The 22,166-nt window shown below is 43.4% G+C and overlaps 1 protein-coding gene and 1 long non-coding RNA gene across 2 annotated transcripts in view; one reads left to right on the forward strand and one right to left on the reverse strand.

The window, feature by feature from the left end:
- Positions 1 to 19,154, reverse strand: part of SLC2A1 (solute carrier family 2 member 1) — a 160,434-nt gene extending 141,280 nt beyond the window's left edge. Inside the window, exon 1 of the mRNA XM_073601436.1 lies at positions 18,379 to 19,154. Coding sequence (XP_073457537.1) covers positions 18,379 to 18,717 — 339 coding nt within the window. The 5' untranslated portion in view covers positions 18,718 to 19,154. The remainder of the gene's footprint in view (positions 1 to 18,378) is intronic.
- Positions 1 to 20,914, forward strand: part of LOC141110206 (uncharacterized) — a 193,716-nt gene extending 172,802 nt beyond the window's left edge. The window contains exon 3 of the long non-coding RNA XR_012236259.1: positions 20,476 to 20,914. This is a non-coding gene — a long non-coding RNA (uncharacterized lncRNA). The remainder of the gene's footprint in view (positions 1 to 20,475) is intronic.
- The last annotated feature ends 1,252 nt before the right edge of the window (positions 20,915 to 22,166 follow it).

The raw sequence follows: 22,166 nt of genomic DNA on the forward strand, positions 1-22,166 counted from the left end.
CAGTCTTGGAGTGAAGCACAGATGGACAGAAGAGACATTCTCTATGGAAGAAGCATGTTTTTATGCCACTTTTGTAAGGACAAAATGTTTATTTTAACCAATGAAAAGTTTTTGGAGGGTCTCACACCATGCCAGCGCACTCTCTGATTCATTTCCAGTCTGTAGAATTCTATATATCAGTCTGGGATCTGAGTCTGAACTCATTGTACACAGTTCCATCCATTCCTAGAATGCTCAGAAAAATCCCTACCCCGCTGTATGTGTAATGTACAGTACATCCTTCATCAGTCACAGCGGTGGAAGGTGATTGGGTGACAGAGATTATGGCACTCTCCATTGGCTGTCAGAGATCCTTTGGTTCTCTGTGCATGTGATGAGAGTCACTTTGGGGGGGGGGCTGGTGGAACTGAGAATCACTGGGCAGGTTGGGAAACCCTTGCTTCAGCTCCCCATGCACCTCCTATGTCTAAGCCACCCTGTGTCCCTAATAGGGGCACAGGGTGACCGAGAACCCCAGTCTGATCTGTACTAATCGGACTCACTGTACAACCATACTGGAATGTTGTGTTGTGTGTGTATATATATATATATATATATATATATATAGTATATTGTCTCATACTATGGTGTGCTCTCTGCTGGGTTGTTTGGGGTGTGGCTGTATTCCATTGTTCTATTGTGTCTGTCTGCCTTGGGAGAAAACTATTATGGGATGTGTATGTATGTTTGCTTGGAGGAGGGAGGGGGGAATTCCTCCAACAGATCTCCCTGCTGATTGGACAGTCTACCCTGCCCTGAATGCAAAGGGAGGGGGGATTGTCCAGAGTGTTGCCTCTGTGTACATGTGTTTCAATAAACAGTTCATGTTCAGCAGCCAAAATGAGTACTTTCTAGTTCTTGGTTGTAATATCTGATATCTGTATTCAGATTGGAGGAAGTGGTATTCAGCAGCCAAAACGAGCACTTCCTAGTTCTTGGTTGTAATATCTGTATTGACTGGAGGAAGTGGTATATGACAAAAGCACTCAAGTGGAATGCGGGACATTTCATTGCAGTGCATAATGTACTGGTAAAGATAATGCCGACTCTACAGTCTCCACCCTGGAATATGTACAGGGAAGGGATGTGAGTTGTTGTTTCTAAATCCAGCCCAAAGCTAGAGACCAGCACACTGACACCTCCTTGAGAAGTACCCCTGTGGAGGGGAATGTGGGAAGCAGAATCCCTCCCTGAGAAGTACCCCCGTGGGGAGGAATGTGGGAAATGGAATCCCTCCCTGAGAAGTACCCCCGTGGAGGGAAATGTGGGAAGCGGAATCCCTCCCTGAGAAAGACCCCCGTAGAGAGGAATGTGGGAAGCGGAATCCCTCCCTGAGAAGTAACCCCATGAAGAGGAATGTGGGAAGCGGCATCCAATAGATATAAAGACGTTTCTTTTATAATATCTCTTCCAACATAGAAGCAAATGATGCAGTTTCTGTCCTAGGCGGGCCTCAGTCACATGACCTTACCGGCAGAGTCCATGTCAAGGTCACCTCCCTTTCCAGGCTTCTCATTTATTAAGCCGGCCATAGATGGATCAATATTTGGCCAGTCCAGCAGGGATCAGACAAATTTTCATCCATCTATGGCCTCTCCCGCTTGACAGATGTCAAATTTATATCTCTGTGGGGTTGACGTTATGTCGGGTGTATATCTCTGTGAGGGGGGACACTATGTCGGGTGTATATCTCTGTGAGGGGGGCGCTATGTCAGGTGTATATCTCTGTGGGGCTGACACTATATTGGGTGTTTATCTCTGTGGGGGAGACACTATGTCGGGTGTATATCTCTTTGGGGGTGACACTATATTAGGTGTATATCTCTGTGAGGAGGACACTATGTCGACTGTAAATCTCTGTGGGGGTGACACTATGTCAGGTGTATATCTCTGTGGGAGTGACACTGTCGGGTGTATATCTCTGTGGGGGTGACACTATGTCAGGTGTATATCTCTGTGGGGGTGACACTATGTCAGGTGTATATCTCTGTGGGAGTGACACTGTCGGGTGTATATCTCTGTGGGGGTGACACTGTCGGGTGTATATCTCTGTGGGGGTGACACTATGTCAGGTGTATATCTCTGTGGGAGTGATACTGTTGGGTGTAAATCTCTGTGGGGGTGACACTATGTCAGGTGTATATCTCTGTGGGGGTGACACTGTTGGGTGTAAATCTCTGTGGGGGTGACACTATGTCAGGTGTATATCTCTGTGAGGAGGACACTATGTTGGGTGTATATCTCTGTGGGGAGACACTATGTCGGGTGTATATCTTGCGAGGAGGACACTATGTCGGGTATATATCTCTGTGAGGAGGACACTATGTCGGGTGTATATCTCTGTGAGGGGGGACACTATGTCGGGTGTATATCTCTGTGAGGAGGACACTATGTTGGATGTATATCTAAGTGGGGGTGATACTATGTCGGGTGTATATCTCTGTGGAGGTGACACTATGTCGGGTGTATACCTCTGTAAGGAGGAAACTATGTCGGGTGTATATCTCTGCGAGGAGGAAACTATGTCGGGTGTATATTTCTGCGAGGAGGACACTACGTTGGGTGTATATCTCTGTGAGGAGGACACTTTGTTGGGTGTATATCTCTGTGAAGAGGACGCTATGTTGGTTGCATATCTCTGTGAGGAGGACACTATGTTGGGTGTATATCTCTGTGAGGAGGACCCTGTGTGGGGTGTATACCTCTGTGAGGAGGACACTATGTCAGGTGTATATCTCTGTGGGGGTGACACTATATCGGGTGTTTATCTCTGTGGGGGAGACACTATGTCGGGTGTATATCTCTTTGGGGGTGACACTATGTTAGGTGTATATCTCTGTGAGGAGGACCCTATGTCGAGTGTAAATCTCTGTGGGGGTGACACTGTCGGGTGTATATCTCTGTGGGGGTGACACCATGTCAGGTGTATATCTCTGTGGGAGTGATACTGTCGGGTGTATATCTCTGTGGGGGTGACACTATGTTGGGTGTATATCTCTGTGGAAATGACACTGTGTCGGGTATATATCTCTGTGAGGAGGACACTATGTTGGGTGTAGATCTCTGTGGGGAGACACTATGTTGGGTGTATATCTCTGTGAGGAGGACACTATGTCGGGTGTATATATCTGCAAGGAGGACACTAGGTTGGGTGTATATCTCTGTGAGGAGGACACTATGTCGGGTGTATATCTCTGTGAGGAGGACACTATGTCGGGTGTATATCTCTGTGGAGGTGACACTATGTCGGGTGTATATCTCTGCAAGGAGGACACTATGTCAGGTGTATATCTCTGCGAGGAGGACACTATGTTGGGTGTATATCTCTGTGAGGAGGACACTATGTCGGGTGTATATCTCTGTGGGAGTGACACTATGTCGGGTGTATATCTCTGTGGGGGTGACACTATGTCAGGTGTATATCTCTGTGGGGGTGACACTATGTGACGGACCCCGTACTCAAGAGGAGTATGTCTGCCATATAAGCTTCTCTTGCCCAGTAACAGAACCATACCAGATCCCACATCCCACCCAGTCCCTAGTCGGGAGACAACGTAGGGTGGTAAAAAACATACAAACTGTTTATTGAAACACAAAGAGATATTCACTCTGGACTATCCCCCCTGCTCTACATAATGACACAGGGCGGGAAAACTACATTCAGTAACAAGGCACACAGGTGTATTCAAACTTTTCAACAAATAATTCAGTCGGTAACTGAGGAATAACCAACATATACTATATGCTAAGCTACACCTAGCCTCTAACCATCTCTTTTATCATGTCCTTAGTCTCTAAATATCTCTTGTATCATGTCTGCAGCCTCTAACCATCTCTTATATCATGTCATCAGTCTATAACCATCCCTTGTATCATGTCCCCAGTCTCTAACCATCTCTTTTATCCCTCAGTCTCTGACAATCTCTTGTATCATATCCTCAGTCTCTGACCATCTCTTGTATCATGTCCTCAGTCTCTGACCATCTCTTGTATCATGTTCTCAGTCTCTGACCATCTCTTGTATCATGTCCGCAGTCCATAACCATCTCTTGTATCCTGTCATCAGTCTCTAACCATCTCTTGTATCATGTCATCAGTCACTAACCATCTCTTGTATCATGTCCTCAGTCTGACCATCTCTTGTATCATGTCCGCAGTCTCTAATCATCTCTTGTATCATGTCCTCAGTCTAACCATCTCTTGTATCATGTCCTCAGTCTAACCATCTCTTGTATCATGTCCTCAGTCTAACCATCTCTTGTATCATGTCCTCAGTCTCTAATCATCTCTTGTATCATGTCCTCAGACTCTAACCATCTCTTGTATCATGTCATCAGTCTCTAGCCATCTCTTGTATCATGTCCTCAGTCTCTGACCATCTCTTGTATCATGTCCTCAGTCTCTAACCATCTCTTGTATCATGTCCTCAGTCTCTAACCATCTCTTGTATCATGTCCTCAGTCTCTGACCATCTCTTGTATCATGTCCTCAGTCTGACCATCTCTTGTATCATGTCCTCAGTCTCTAACCATCTCTTGTATCATGTCATCAGTCTCTAACCATCTCTTGTATCATGCCCGCAGTCTCTAATCATCTCTTGTATCCTGTCATCAGTCTATTACAATCTCTTGTGTCATGTCCTCAGTCTCTAAACATCTCTTGTATCATGTTCTCAGTCTAACCATCTCTTGTATCATGTCATCAGTCTTTTACCATTTCTTATATCATGTCTTCAGTCTCTGACCATCTCTTGTATCATGTCCTCAGTCTGACCATCTCTTGTATCATATCCTCAGTCTCTAACCATCTCTTGTATCATGTCCTCAGTCTCTGACCATCTTTTGTATCATGTCCTCAGTCTGACCATCTCTTAAATCATGTCCTCAGTCTCTAACCATCTCTTGTATCATGTCCACAGTCTCTAAACATCTTTTGTATCATGTCCTCAGTCTCTAACCATCTCTTGTATCATGTCCTCAGTCTGACCATCTCTTGTATCATGTCCTCAGTCTCTAACCATCTCTTGTATCATGTCCACAGTCTCTAACCATCTCTTGTATCATGTCCACAGTCTCTAACCATCTCTTGAATCATGTCCTCAGTCTCTAACCATCTCTTGTATCATGTCCTCAGTCTCTAACCATCTCTTGTATCATGTCCTCAGTCTCTAACCATCTCTTATATCATGTCCACAGTCTCTAACCATCTCTTGTATCATGTCCACAGTCTCTAACCATCTCTTGAATCATGTCCTCAGTCTCTAACCATCTCTTATATCATGTCCACAGTCTGTAACCATCTCTTGAATCATGTCCCCAGTCTCTAACCATCTCTTGTATCATGTCCTCAGTCTCTAACCATCTCTTGTATCATGTCCTCAGTCTCTAACCATCTCTTATATCATGTCCAAAGTCTCTAACCATCTCTTGTATCATGTCCACAGACTCTAACCATCTCTTGAATCATGTCCTCAGTCTCTAACCATCTCTTGTATCATGTCCTCAGTCTCTAACCATCTCTTGTATCATGTCCTCGGTCTCTAACCATCTCTTGTATCATGTCCACAGTCTCTAACCATCTCTTGTATCATGTCCACAGTCTCTAACCATCTCATGAATCATGTCCTCAGTCTCTAACCATCTCTTGTATCATGTCCACAGTCTCTAACCATCTCTTGTATCATGTCCACAGTCTCTGATCATCTCTTGTATCATGTCATCAGTCTCTAACCATCTCTTGTATCATGTCCTTAGACTCTAACCATATCTTGTATCATGTCCTCAGTCTCTAACATCACATGTATCATGTTATCAGTCTCTAACCATCTCTTGTATCATGTCCACAGTCTCTAACCATCTCTTGAATTATGTCCTCAGTCTGAACATCTCTTGTATCATGTCCTCAGCCTGACCATCTCTTGTATCATGTCATCAGTCTCTAACCATCTCTTGTATCATGTCTTTAGTCTCTAACCATCTTTTGTATCATGTCCTCAGCCTATCTCTTGTATCATGTCCTCAGTCTCTAACCATCTCTTGTATCATGTCCTCAGCCTGACCATCTCTTGTATCATGTCCTCAGTCTCTAACCATCTCTTCTATCATGTCATCAGTCTCTAACATCACATGTATCATGTCATCAGTCTCTAACCATCGCTTGTATCATGTCCACAGTCTCTAACCATCGCTTGTGTCATGTCATCAGTCTCTAACCATCTCTTGTGTCATGTCATCAGTCTCTGACCATCTCTTGTACCATGTTATCAGTCTCTAACCATCTCTTGTATCATGTCCTCAGTCTGACCATCTCTTGTATCATGTCCTCAGTCTCTAATCATCTCTTGTATCAAGTCATCAGTCTATTACAATCTCTTGTATCATATCCTCAGTCTCTAACCATCTCTTGTATCATGTCCTTAGTCTCTAACCATCTCTTGTATCATGTCATCAGTCTCTCTCTTGTATCATGTCCTCAGTCTCTAACCATCTCTTGTATCATGTCCTCAGTCTCTAACCATCTCTTGTATCATGTCCTCAGTCTCTAACCATCTCTTGTATCATGTCCTCAGTCTCTAACCATCTCTTGTATCATGTCCTCAGTCTCTAACCTCACTTGTATCATAACCTCAGTCTCTAACCATCTCTTGTATCATGTCCACAGTCTCTGACCATCTCTTGTATCAGGTTATCAGTCTCTAACCATCTCTTGTATCATGTCCTCAGCCTGACCATCTCTTGTATCATGTCCTCAGTCTCTAACCATCTCTTGTATCATGTCCACAGTCTCTAACCATCTCTTGTATCATGTCCACAGTCTCTAAACATCTCTTGTATCATGTCCTCAGTCTCTAACCATCTCTTGTATCATGTCCACAGTCTCTAAACATCTCTTGTATCATGTCATCAGTCTCTGACCATCTCTTGTATCATGTCATCAGTCTCTGACCATCTCTTGTATCATGTCTGCAGTCTAAACATCTCTTGTATCATTTCCTCAGTCTCTAACCATCTCTTGTATCATGTCCACAGTCTCTAAACATCTCTTGTATCATGTCCTCAGTCTCTAACCATCTCTTGTATCATGTCCACAGTCTCTAAACATCTCTTGTATCATGTCATCAGTCTCTGACCATCTCTTGTATCATGTCATCAGTCTCTGACCATCTCTTGTATCATGTCTGCAGTCTGAACATCTCTTGTATCATTTCCTCAGTCTCTAACCATCTCTTGTATCATGTCCACAGTCTCTAACCATCTCTTGAATCATGTCCTAAGTTTCTGACCATCTCTTGTATCATGTCCGCAGTCTGAACATCTCTTGTATCATGTCCACAATCTCTAACCATCTCTTGTATCATGTCCTCAGTCTCTAACCATCTCTTGTATCATGTCTTTAGTCTCTAACCATCTTTTGTATCATGTCCTCAGTCTCTAACCATCTCTTGTATCATGTCCTCAGTCTCTAACCATCTCTTGTATCATGTCTTTAGTCTCTAACCATCTTTTGTATCATGTCCTCAGTCTCTAACCATCTCTTGTATCATGTCCTTAGTCTCTAACCATCTCTTGTATCATGTCCTCAGTCTCTAACATTACATGTATCATGTCATCAGTCTCTAACCATGTCTTGTATCATGTCATCAGTCTCTAACCATCTCTTGTATCATGTCCACAGTCTCTAACCATCTCTTATATCATGTTCACAGTCTCTAACCATCTCTTGTATCATGTCCTCAGTCTCTGACCATCTCTTGTATCATGTCCTCAGTCTCTAACCATCTCTTGTATCATGTCCGCAGTCTTAACATCTCTTGTATCATGTCCACAGTCTCTAACCATCTCTTGTGTCATGTCCTCAGTCTCTAACCATCTCTTGTGTCATATCCTCGGTCTCTAACCATCTCTTGTATCATGTCATCAGTCTCTCTCTTGTATCATGTCCTCAGTCTCTAACCATCTCTTGTATCATGTCCTCAGTCTCTAACCATCTCTTGTATCATGTCCTCAGCCTGACCATCTCTTGTATCATGTCCTCAGTCTCTAACCATCTCTTGTATCATGTCCACAGTCTCTAACCATCTCTTGTATCATGTCCACAGTCTCTAAACATCTCTTGTATCATGTCCTCAGTCTCTAACCATCTCTTGTATCATGTCCACAGTCTCTAAACATCTCTTGTATCATGTCATCAGTCTCTGACCATCTCTTGTATCATGTCATCAGTCTCTAACCATCTCTTGTATCATGTCTGCAGTCTGAACATCTCTTGTATCATTTCCTCAGTCTCTAACCATCTCTTGTATCATGTCCACAGTCTCTGACTATCTCTTGTATCATGTCATCAGTCTCTCTCTTGTATCATGTCCTCAGTCTCTAATCATCTCTTGTATCATGTCTTCAGTCTCTGACCATCTCTTGTATCATGTCCTCAGTCTGACCATCTCTTGTATAATGTCATTAGTCTCTGACCATCTCTTGTATCATGTCCTCAGTCTGACCATCTCTTGTATCATGTCATTAGTCTCTAACCATCACTTGTATCATGTCATCAGTCTCTAACCATCTCTTATATCATGTCATCAGTCTCTGACCATCTCTTGTATCATTTCCTCAGTCTGACCATCTCTTGTATCATGTCCTCAGTCTCTAACCATCTTTTGTATTATGTCCTCAGTCTGATCATCTCCTGCATCACGTCTTCAGTCTCTAACCATCTCTTGTATCATGCCCTCAGTCTCTAATCATCTCTTGTATCCTGTCATCAGTCTATTACAATCTCTTGTATCATGTCCTCGGTCTCTAACCATCTCTTGTATCATATCCTCAGTCTAACCATCTCTCGTATAATGTCCTCAGTCTCTAACCATCTCTTGTATCATGTCATCAGTCTTTAACCATCTCTTGTATCATGTCCACAGTCTCTCTCTTGTATCATGTCCACAGTCTCTGACCATCTCTTGTATCATGTCCTCAGTCTCTAACCATCTCTTGTATAATGTCCTCAGTCTCACCATCTCTCGTATCCTGTCCTCAGTCTCTAACCATCTCTTGTATCATGTCCTCAGTCTGACCATCTCTTGTAGCATGTCTACGGTCTCTAACCGTCTCTTGTATCATGTCCACAGTCTCTAACCATCTCTTGTATCATGTCCACAGTCTCTAACCATCTCTTGAATTATGTCCTCAGTCTCTGACCATCTCTTGTATCATGTCCTCAGTCTCTAACCATCTCTTGTATCATGTCCGCAGTCTTAACATCTCTTGTATCATGTCCTCAGTCTCTGACCATCTCTTGTATCATGTCCACAGTCTCTAACCATCTCTTGTGTCATGTCCTCAGTCTCTAACCATCTCTTGTATCATGTCCTTAGTCTCTAACCATCTCTTGTATCATGTCATCAGTCTCTCTCTTGTATCATGTCCTCAGTCTCTAACCATCTCTTGTATCATGTCCACAGTCTCTAACCATCTCTTGTATCATGTCCACAGTCTCTAAACATCTCTTGTATCATGTCATCAATCTCTCTCTTGTATCATGTCCTCAGTCTCTAACCATCTCTTGTATCATGTCCACAGTCTCTAACCATCTCTTGTATCATGTCCACAGTCTCTAAACATCTCTTGTATCATGTCATCAGTCTCTCTCTTGTATCATGTCATCAGTCTCTCTCTTGTATCATGTCCTTAGTCTCTAACCATCTCTTGTATCATGTCATCAGTCTCTCTCTTGTATCATGTCTTTAGTCTCTAACCATCTCTTGTATCATGTCATCAGTCTCTAACCATCGCTTGTATCATGTCCACAGTCTCTAAACATCTCTTGTGTCATGTCATCAGTCTCTAACCATCTCTTGTGTCATGTCATCAGTCTCTGACCATCTCTTGTATCATGTTATCAGTCTCTAACCATCTCTTGTATCATGTCCTCAGTCTTACCATCTCTTGTATCATGTCCTCAGTCTCTAATCATCTCTTGTATCATGTCATCAGTCTATTACAATCTCTTGTATCATGTCCTCAGTCTCTAACCATCTCTTGTATCATGTCCTCAGTCTCTAACCTCACTTGTATCATAACCTCAGTCTCTAACCATCTCTTGTATCATGTCCACAGTCTCTAACCATCTCTTGAATCATGTCCTAAGTCTCTGACCATCTCTTGTATCATGTCCGCAGTCTGAACATCTCTTGTATCATGTCCACAATCTCTAACCATCTCTTGTATCATGTCCTCAGTCTCTAACCATCTCTTGTATCATGTCTTTAGTCTCTAACCATCTTTTGTATCATGTCCTCAGTCTCTAACCATCTCTTGTATCATGTCCTCAGTCTCTAACCATATCTTGTATCATGTCCTCAGTCTCTAACCATCTTTTGTATCATGTCCTCAGTCTCTAACCATCTCTTGTATCATGTCCTTAGTCTCTAACCATCTCTTGTATCATGTCCTCAGTCTCTAACATTACATGTATCATGTCATCAGTCTCTAACCATGTCTTGTATCATGTCCACAGTCTCTAAACATCTCTTGTATCACGTCATCAGTCTCTAACCATCTCTTGTATCATGTCCTCAGCCTGACCATCTCTTGTATCATGTCCTCAGTCTCTATCTCTTGTATCATGTCCACAGTCTCTAACCATCTCTTGTATCATGTCCACAGTCTCTAAACATCTCTTGTATCATGTCCTCAGTCTCTAACCATCTCTTGTATCATGTCCTCAGTCTCTAACCATCTCTTTTATCATGTCCGCAGTCTTAACATCTCTTGTATCATGCCCACAGTCTCTAACCATCTCTTGTGTCATGTCCTCAGTCTCTAACCATCTCTTGTATCATGTCATCAGTCTCTCTCTTGTATCATGTCCTCAGTCTCTAACCATCTCTTGTATCATGTCCTCAGTCTCTAACCATCTCTTGTATCATGTCCTCAGCCTGACCATCTCTTGTATCATGTCCTCAGTCTCTAACCATCTCTTGTATCATGTCCACAGTCTCTAACCATCTCTTGTATCATGTCCACAGTCTCTAAACATCTCTTGTATCATGTCCTCAGTCTCTAACCATCTCTTGTATCATGTCCACAGTCTCTAAACATCTCTTGTATCATGTCATCAGTCTCTGACCATCTCTTGTATCATGTCATCAGTCTCTGACCATCTTTTGTATCATGTCCTCAGTCTGACCATCTCTTGTATCATGTTCTCAGTCTCTAACCATCTCTTGTATCATGTTTTCAGTCTCTAACCATCTCTTGTATCATGTCCTTAATCTCTAACCATCTCTTGTATCATGCCCACAGTCTCTGATCATCTCTTATATCATGTCATCAGTCTCTAACCATCTCTTGTATCATGTTCTCAGTCTCTAACCATCTCTTGTGTCATGTCCTCAGTCTCTAACCATCTCTTGTATCATGTCATCAGTCTCTCTCTTGTATCATGTCCTCAGTCTCTAACCATTTCTTCTATCATGTCCACAGTCTCTAACCATCTCTTGTATCATGTCCTCAGTCTCTGAACATCTTTTGTATCATGTCCTCAGTCTGACCATCTCTTGTATCATGTCCTCAGTCTCTAACCATCTCTTGTATCATGTCCACAGTCTCTAAACATCTCTTGTATCATGTCCTCAGTCTCTAACCATCTCTTGTATCATGTCTTCAGTCTCTAACCATCTCTTGTATCATGTCCACAGTCTCTGATCATCTCTTGTACCATGTCCACAGTCTCTAACCGTCTCTTGTATCATGTCATCAGTCTCTGACCATCTTTTGTATCATGTCCTCAGTCTGACCATCTCTTGTATCATGTTCTCAGTCTCTAACCATCTCTTGTATCATGTCCACAGTCTCTGATCATCTCTTGTATCATGTCATCAGTCTCTAACCATCTCTTGTATAAAGTCCTCAGTCTCTAACCATCTCTTGTATCATGTCCTCAGTCTCTAACCATCTCTTGTATCATGTCCTCAGCCTGACCATCTCTTGTATCATGTCCTCAGTCTCTAACTATCTCTTGTATCATGTCCACAGTCTCTAACCATCTCTTGTATCATGTCCACAGTCTCTAAACATCTCTTGTATCATGTCCTCAGTCTCTAACCATCTCTTGTATCATGTCCACAGTCTCTAAACATCTCTTGTATCATGTCATCAGTCTCTGACCATCTCTTGTATCATGCCTGCAGTCTGAACATCTCTTGTATCATTTCCTCAGTCTCTAACCATCTCTTGTATCATGTCCACAGTCTCTGACTATCTCTTGTATCATGTCATCAGTCTCTCTCTTGTATCATGTCCTCAGTCTCTAACCATTTCTTGTATCATGTCCACAGTCTTTAACCATCTCTTGTATCATGTCCTCAGTCTCTGAACATCTTTTGTATCATGTCCTCAGTCTGACCATCTCTTGTATCATGTCCTCAGTCTCTAACCATCTCTTGTATCATTTCCTCAGTCTGACCATCTCTTGTATCATGTCCTCAGTCTCTAACCATCTCTTGTATTATGTTCTTAGTCTGATCATCTCCTGCATCACGTCTTCAGTCTCTAACCATCTCTTGTATCATGCCCTCAGTCTCTAATCATCTCTTGTATCCTGTCATCAGTCTATTACAATCTCTTGTATCATGTCCTCGGTCTCTAACCATCTCTTGTATCATATCCTCAGTCTAACCATCTCTCGTATAATGTCCTCAGTCTCTAACCATCTCTTGTATCATGTCATCAGTCTTTAACCATCTCTTGTATCATGTCCACAGTCTCTGACCATCTCTTGTATCATGTCCACAGTCTCTAACCATCTCTTGAATTATGTCCTCAGTCTCTGACCATCTCTTGTATCATGTCCTCAGTCTCTAACCATCTCTTGTATCATGTCCGCAGTCTTAACATCTCTTGTATCATGTCCACAGTCTCTAACCATCTCTTGTATCATGTCCTCAGTCTCTAACCATCTCTTGTATCATGTCCACAGTCTCTGACCATCTCTTGTATCATGTCCACAGTCTCTAACCATCTCTTGTATCATGTCCACAGTCTCTAACCATCTCTTGTATCATGTCCACAGTCTCTAAACATCTCTTGTATCATGTCATCAGTCTCTCTCTTGTATCATGTCCTCAGTCTCTAACCATCTCTTGTATCATGTCCATAGTCTCTAACCATCTCTTGTATCATGTCCACAGTCTCTAAACATCTCTTGTATCATGTCATCAGTCTCTGACCACCTCTTGTATCATGTCATCAGTCTCTCTCTTGTATCATGTCATCAGTCTCTCTCTTGTATCATGTCCTTAGTCTCTAACCATCTCTTGTATCATGTCATCAGTCTCTCTCTTGTATCATGTCTCTAGTCTCTAACCATCTCTTGTATCATGTCTTCAGTCTCTAACCATCTCTTGTATCATGTCCTTAGTCTCTAACCATCTCTTGTATCATGTCCACAGTCTCTGATCATCTCTTATATCATGTCATCAGTCTCTAAGCATCTCTTGTATCATGTTCTCAGTCTCTAACCATCTCTTGTATCATCTCCTCAGTCTCTAACCATCTCTTGTATCATGTCATCAGTCTCTCTCTTGTATCATGTCCTCAGTCTCTAACCATTTCTTGTATCATGTCCACAGTCTCTAACCATCTTTTGTATCATGTCCTCAGTCTGACCATCTCTTGTATCATGTCCTCAGTCTCTAACCATCTCTTGTATCATGTCCTCAGTCTCTAACCATCTCTTGTATCATGTCTTCAGTCTCTAACCATCTCTTGTATCATGTCCACAGTCTCTGATCATCTCTTGTATCATGTCCACAGTCTCTGATCATCTCTTGTATCATGTCATCAGTCTCTAACCATCTCTTGTATAAAGTCCTCCGTCTCTAACCATCTCTTGTATAAAGTACTCAGTCTCTAACCATCTCTTGTATCATGTCCTCAGTCTCTAACCATCTCTTGTATCATGTCCTCAGTCTGACCATCTCTTGTATCATGTCCACGGTCTCTAACCATCTCTTGTATCATGTCCACGGTCTCTAACCATCTCTTGTATCATGTCCACAGTCTCTAACCATCTCTTCTATCATGTCCTCAGTCTCTAACCATCTCTTGTATCATGTCATCAGTCTATTACAATCTCCTGTATCACGTCCTCAGTCTCTGACCATCTCTTGTATTATGTCATCAGTCTCCAACATCACATGTATCATGTCATCAGTCTCTAACCATCGCTTGTATCATGTCCACAGTCTCTAAACATCTCTTGTGTCATGTCATCAGTCTCTAACCATCTCTTGTGTCATGTCTTCAGTCTCTGACCATCTCTTGTATCATGTTCTTAGTCTGACCATCTCTTGTATCATGTTCTCAGTCTCTAACCTCACTTGTATCATACCCTCAGTCTCTAACCATCTCTTGTATTATGTCCACAGTCTCTAACCATCTCTTGTATCAGGTTATCAGTCTCTAACCATCTCTTGTATCATGTCCACAGTCTCTAACCATCTCTTGAATCATGTCCTCAATCTCTGACCATCTCTTGTATCATGTCCGCAGTCTGACCATCTCTTTTATCATGTCTACGGTCTCTAACCATCTCTTGAATTATGTTCTCAGTCTCTGACCATCTCTTGTATCATGTCCTCAGTCTCTAACCATCTCTTGTATCATGTCCTCAGTCTTAACATCTCTTGTATCATGTCCACAGTCTCTAACCATCTCTTGTGTCATGTCCGCAGTCTTAACATCTCTTGTATCATGTCCACAGTCTCTAACCATCTCTTGTGTCATGTCCTCAGTCTCTAACCATCTCTTGTATCATGTCCTTAGTCCCTAACCATCTCTTGTATCATGTCATCAGTCTCTCTCTTGTATCATGTCCTCAGTCTCTAACCATCTCTTGTATCATGTCCACAGTCTCTAAACATCTCTTGTATCATGTCATCAGTCTCTCTCTTGTATCATGTCCTCAGTCTCTAACCATTTCTTGTATCATGTCCACAGTCTCGAACCATCTCTTGTATCATGTCCTCAGTCTCTGAACATCTTTTGTATCATGTCCTCAGTCTGACCATCTCTTGTATCAAGTCCTCAGTCTCTAACCATCTCTTGTATCATGTCCACGGTCTCTAAACATCTCTTGTATCATGTCCTCAGTCTCTAACCATCTCTTGTATCATGTCCACAGTCTCTAAACATCTCTTGTATCATGTCATCAGTCTCTGACCATCTCTTGTATCATGTCATCAGTCTCTCTCTTGTATCATGTCCTCAGTCTCTAACCATCTCTTGTATCATGTCTTCAGTCTCTAACCATCTCTTATATCATGTCCACAGTCTCTGATCATCTCTTGTATCATGTCATCAGTCTCTAACCATCTCTTGTATCATGCTCTCAGTCTCTAACCATCTCTTGTATCATGTCATCAGTCTCTGACCATCTTTTGTATCATGTCCTCAGTCTGACCATCTCTTGTATCATGTTCTCAGTCTCTAACCATCTGTTGTATCATGTCCACAGTCTCTGATCATCTCTTGTATCATGTCATCAGTCTCTAACCATCTCTTGTATAAAGTCCTCAGTCTCTAACCATCTCTTGTATAAAGTCCTCAGTCTAACCATCTCTTGTATCATGTCTTCAGTCTCTGACCATCTCTTGTATCATGTCCTCAGTCTCTAACCATCTCTTGTATCATGTCCTCAGCCTGACCATCTCTTGTATCATGTCCTCAGTCTCTAACCATCTCTTGTATCATGTCATCAGTCTATTACAATCTCTTGTATCATGTCCTCAGTCTCTAACCATCTCTTGTATCATGTCCTCAGCCTGACCATCTCTTGTATCAGGTCCTCGGTCTCTAACCATTTCTTGTATCATGTCATCAGTCTATTACAATCTCTTGTATCACGTCCTCAGTCTCTGACCATCTCTTGTATTATGTCATCAGTCTCCAACATCACATGTATCATGTCATCAGTCTCTATCCATCGCTTGTATCATGTCCTCAGTCTCTAACCTTCTCTTGTATCATGTCCTCAGTCTCTAACCTTCTCTTGTATCATGTCCGCAGTCTCTGGCCATCTCTTGTATTATGTCATCAGTCTCTCTCTTGTATCATGTCCTCAGTCTCTAACCATCTCTTGTATCATGTCCACAGTCTCTAACCATCTCTTGTATCATGTCCACAGTCTCTGACTATCTCTTGTATCATGTCATCAGTCTCTCTCTTGTATCATGTCCTCAGTCTCTAACCATCTCTTGTATCATGTCCCCAGTCTCTGACCATCTCTTGTATCATGTCTGCAATCTCCTACTTAAACTTAAACACACTGCTAATAGTATTAACAACATTTCCATTTGATGCACCTCTACCAGACATGATACAGGAGATGGTCAGAGACTGCTGATATGATACAAGAGATCAGTGCGGCCTCACCAGTGTTTCTCAGAATCAGCCTGCCTATGCCCGGATCAGAGCAGTGATCTCACGCTGTGTCAGGGAGCTGGATTTGAATTTCCCGGCTGCAGTAACAATGTCCCATCTCCGGTGATCACGTCACACTGATTCAATGTCCCGGCATTGTATCAGTGTGCTGTCTATCACAGGAGGCGGGACATTGTTACTACGGCCTGGGCAATTCAGCTCCCTGACACAGGGAGAACACTGCTCTGTGAGGAAGAGAGAGGGGAGGACAGGACCATGAGCCGCCAGGATGACACCCGGCAATGGGCGGAACCTGGCGGCGTGGCCACCGCTACTGCGCAATTTTCAGCATTTTTCTTCTTTTAGCAATATGCCAAAAACACAATTTTGTCGGTGCATCACCTATGCAGCTAAACCAGCCTAGGTGACCAGACTGTTCGGCACCTACAACCGTGAATACAAAGTACTGTACAATACACATTATTACAAGTATAAACACATAGATGAGGAGACAGACAGAAACAATAGGTGATCCAATTAACACTTAGGAGGCGCACTATGGGAGAAATCTTCTTGCAATAAACACATTATGGCAGGGGACCCCAGTGGTTTGAGCCAATTACATTAACATCTACAGTCATTGCTGATTTGGGCATAGAGGCCCCAAATATGTATATGGAACCTCCAGTCCCAAGAGTCTGTGTGTTTTGGGGAGACATGGATTTGAATCCAAAGCAGGTCCACTTCAAGGGTCCCCCAGGCACACCCCTCCCAAAGAGTAGTGTTCCTTTAAAAGTCAGGGCCCATAGTCAGTAGGCAAGAGGCCACCCTGCAGTTCCCTCCAAAAGCCCCTGTCCTGGTTGGGTCTGTCACACACTATGTTGGGTGTATATATCTCTGAGGGGGACGCTATGTCGGGTGTATATCTCTGTGAGGGGGGACACTATGTTGGGTGTATATCTCTGTGAGGAGGATGCTATGTCGGGTGTATATCGCTGTGAGGAGGACACTATGTCGGGTGTATATCTCTGTGAGGAGGACACTATGTTGGGTGTATATCTCTGTGAGGGGGGACACTATGTTGGGTGTATATCTCTGTGAGGGGGGACACTATGTTGGGTGTATATTTCTGGGAGGGGATACACTATGTCTGGTGTATATCTCTGTGAGGAGGGACACTATGTCGGGAGTATATCTCTCGGAGGTTGTTGGTGTGTTACTGATGTCACATTGTTGAGTACAGGTTATGAAGTGGGTGTTGTAATGGTGACAATGGGGGTGTCAGCGGGCTGGTGCATTATAATAGCCAGGAGGAAGATTTGTATGGAAGTAAGAAGCTTTGGATTGGGCCAATGTATATTCCAAGTCTGATCCCCACCCCCTCCAGTGTTCTTGTCCCCTAAATGTGACCCCAGTGTACCTCGTCCTGGTGTACCAGGCAGCATACAACAGTGACACGCGGGTGAACCTCCTCACTGTATTGCAGTTACTAGGTGACTCCATGCAATCAGATTATCTCAGAAATGAGGTTGGGGGAGTGATTGGTTCTCACTCCAGATGCTTTATAGTGATTTTCTAGGGACAACGACTGACCTAAACAATTATTCCATAAAGCAGTGAAAGAAGTGCTAGGTGCCCATTCAGCCAATCAGAGTCTATCCTGGTGCTGGTCTTACGTCAGTATAAGGTCATTCATTTGTTTGCTATGGGCAATGCTCTTTGCTCATGAATAAGGTGAGTAGTGTGAGACATTATCAATGTCACCCGCAACCCCCATTTATATTTCACCTTTCATCTTCCCACCACAATGCAAAAATGACAGCTAGCATGTGATTGGACAGCAGTTCTGCCCCCCTCTGGTGCCAGGTATATGTTAGTAACATTATGTAGATGTAATAGAATAGAGTCAGGGGTCTCCTACCTTCTTCTCAGCAGGTCCATGGACCAGGCTGGTGCTCTCATTGGCAGGGGGCTTCAGGGGAGCTTCTTCCTTCTCTTTCTCCTTTTCCTTCTCTTTCTCCTTTTCCTTCTCCTTTTCCTTTTCTTTCTCCTTTTCCTTTTCTTTCTCCTTTTCCTTTTCTTTCTCCTTTTCCTTCTCTTTCTCCTTTTCCATCTCTTTCTCCTTTTCCATCTCTTTTGCCTTTTCCATCTCTTTCTCCTTTTCCATCTCTTTCGCCTTTTCCATCTCTTTCGCCTTCTCCTCCTTTACCATCTCTTTCTCCTTCTCCTCCTTTTCCTTCTCGTTCTCCTCGGGCTCCATGGCGTTGGGTAACGATGGGGGTCCAAGTGCAGCCAAGTCCTGAATTCACCCAAGTGTCCTTCTCTGTATACAGTGTATCTCTCTCTGTATAAAAATATATATACGTTGTATCTCTCTCTCTATATACGTTGTATCTCTCTCTCTATATACGTTGTATCTGTGTGCAGTGTGATGTCGTCCTCCAGCATTCAGTGGTCCTTCCTTATTTCTCCTCCTCCTCCTCCTTCTCCTCCTCCTCCCTCCTCAGCAGTGTGTCTCTCATGCTTCCGTCAGTCATGTATGGCAGGATACAGGTAAATAACCTGCTGCCGCCCCTCTTCCTCCACCCATCAATACTGCATGTCAGTATGTCTGTCTATCATTTCTCCTCCTTTAGAGATAGATATGTCTTTTCCAGAAACAGGGAAACATCTTTTGCTTTCATAGTTGCAATTTCCACTGGCAGGTAGTCTTGTTATCAGTCCCCCTGAAGAAAACATATATGTGACCTCCCTCCTGCTGACAAGCAATATATTGGATATCTCATGGTGTGTGGTATTTAAATGTGGTCACCTCCTAACACTACAGCACAGCCGGACCGCACTTCCACCCTAAATGATGTCTTATGGCAGATTTGTTGTTGCAGTAATGATAGTGGAGGGAAGACACTCCTCTTTAGGGATCGGGTGAGGAGCACATTAGGATTGCTGCAGTCAGGGTGGAAATTGCTGTTGGAGACGACATAAAATTTATTAGAGTGTGGTGTCCTCTGTTCTCCCTTCTCCTCCATAGAACATCATCTACCCATAACTGTGGCCCCAAATGTCCCCAACACACCCACGTTGCTTTGCACCTTTTCAGGTCTCCCCTGGGAATTGTGCAGAATGAAGGCGTTATTGGAGGATTGCAGTATGGTGACAGTCACATGGCTTCCATACGGCATCGCTGGCTGTGATTCTGCCAGGAAAAGCTCTCCTTTCATCAATGAAGAGGGAGAGCTCTGCCCTTCTGTCATCTTTACTTGTACTCCCTCTAGGCGGATGGACAGAACTATTCCCACCAGTTTATCACTCTTATACCCTGTACACACGATCGGAAATTCGGCCAGCAAAAGACCGATGAGAGCTTTTGGTTAGAAAATGCAACCGTGTGTATGCTCCATCGGACTTTTGCTGCCCGAATTCCAGCTAGCAAAAGATTGAGAGCGTGTTCTCAATTTTTCGGTCGGAAAAAGTTCCTATCCGTAAATGCGATCGTCTGTAGCAATTCCAACGCGCCAAATTCCTACGCATGCTCGGAAGCATTGAACTTCATTTTCTCGGCTCGTCGTAGTGTTGTACATCACTGCGTTCTTGATAGTTGAAAGTTCAGAGAACTTTTGTGTGACCCGTGTGTATGCAAGGCAAGCTTGAGCAGAATCCCGTCGGAAAAGCCATCATATCTTTTTCCGACCAAAATTCCAATCGTGTGTATGCGGCATAACGGGGTTATCCTGCCAACAGGTATGGGGGTCCTGGATGTACCTCCTCCCCCTGTATGAGGGTCTCAGAGCCCATTTGTGTTTAGTCTGATATATATCTGAAGTATGAGGGTCCCGGCTGTATCTCCCCCTATATGAGGGTCTCAGAGTCCTCGTATTTAGTCTGGATATACAGAGTGAGTCCAAAAACACTCCTTGATTTCAAGTAGTTATAGAAACTTATAACTTATTGGAATATCATTACAGATATGGTGACCGCAGATACAATAACTAAAAATATTTCTTTTTTTTTCCTGCAGAATCTTTCTATACGCCTCCCATTGCCAGAGGGCAGCGAAATCCAACATGGTGCTCACCGCACAGCGTCACATCTGGTGTGTTTTGGAATTTGCTAAAACAAACAGTGTTGTGACTTGGCAGCGTGCTTTCAAGCACAAATTTAATGTGGATCCGCCTACTAACAAGTCCATTATGAAGGGGTACAGCAATTTAATTGAGAAAGGATGAATCTGTGATCAGAGAAAGGGACATTCAGGCCGACCATCGGTCTCCAAGCAAGTTGTTGATTGCATCAGAGAAGCCTTTTTGCTCAGCCCCAAGACGTCAACGCATATCGATGTTTTCAGAGTAACGAGTGGGGCGCATATTGAGGGTGTGTGATACCACAGGAAACTTTATAAGTTTATGCGACTGTAGCCATCAATGTGTAAAAATATTCCAATAAAGTTACATCCTATATCTGTTGGACATCACAGAGTGTTTTTGTGCTCACCCAATATATGAAATATAGGGGTCTGGCGGTACCTCCTCCTCATGTATGGGGGTCCCAGAACCCCTCTGGGTTTAGTCTTGATATACAGTATCTCACAAAAGTAAGTACACCCCTCACTCCCATTTGTGTAAATCTTTTCTTCTATCTTTTCATGTGACAACACTGAAGAAATGACACTTGTCTACAATGTAAAGTAGTGAGTGTACAGCTTGTATAACAGTGTAAATTTGCTGTCCCTCAAAATAACTCAACACACAGCCAGTAATGTCTAAACCGCTGGCAACAAAAGTCAGTACACCCCTAAGTGAAAATGTCCAAATTGGGTCCAATTAGCCATTTTCCCTCCCCGGTGTCATGTGACTCATTAGTGGTACAAGGTCTCAGGTGTGAATGGGGAGCAGGTGTGTTAAATTTGGTGTTATCGCTTTCACTCTTTCATACTGGTCACTGGAAGTACAACATGGCACCTCATGGCAAAGAACTCTCTGAGGATCTGAAAAAAAGAATTGTTGCTCTACATAAAGATGGCCTAGGCTATAAGAAGATTGCCAAGACCCTGAAACTGATCTGCAGCACGGTGGCCAAGACCATACAGCGGTATAACAGGACAGGTTCCCCTCAGAACAGGCCTCTCCATGGTCCACCAAAGAAGTTGAGGTCACGTGCTCAGCATCATATCCAGAGGTTGTCTTTGGGAAATAGACGTATGAGTGCTGCCAGCATTGCTGCAGAGGTTGAAGGGGTGGGGGGTCAGCCTGTCAGTGTTCAGACTATACGCCGCACACTGCATCAAATTGGTCTGCATGGCTGTCATTCCAGAAGGAAGCCTCTTCTATAGATGATGCACAAGAAAGTCCACAAACAGTTTGCTGAAGACAAGCAGACTAAGGACATGGATTATGGACTATCTCCAGGACCAATGTTTGGAGAAGACCTTTGCGAGGACCAATGTTTGGAGGAGAGGACCATCGCCAGGACCAATATTTGGAGGAGAGGACCATCGCCAGGACCAATATTTGGAGGAGAGGACCATCGCCAGGACCAATATTTGGAGGAGAGGACCATCGCCAGGACCAATGTTTGGAGGAGAGGACCATCGCCAGGACCAATATTTGGAGGAGAGGACCATCGCCAGGACCAATATTTGGAGGAGAGGACCATCGCCAGGACCAATATTTGGAGGAGAGGACCATCGCCAGGACCAATGTTTGGAGGAGA

This window comes from Aquarana catesbeiana, linkage group LG10 (genome assembly GCF_042186555.1).
Source record: "Aquarana catesbeiana isolate 2022-GZ linkage group LG10, ASM4218655v1, whole genome shotgun sequence".
Classification (NCBI taxonomy): Eukaryota; Metazoa; Chordata; class Amphibia; order Anura; family Ranidae; genus Aquarana; species Aquarana catesbeiana.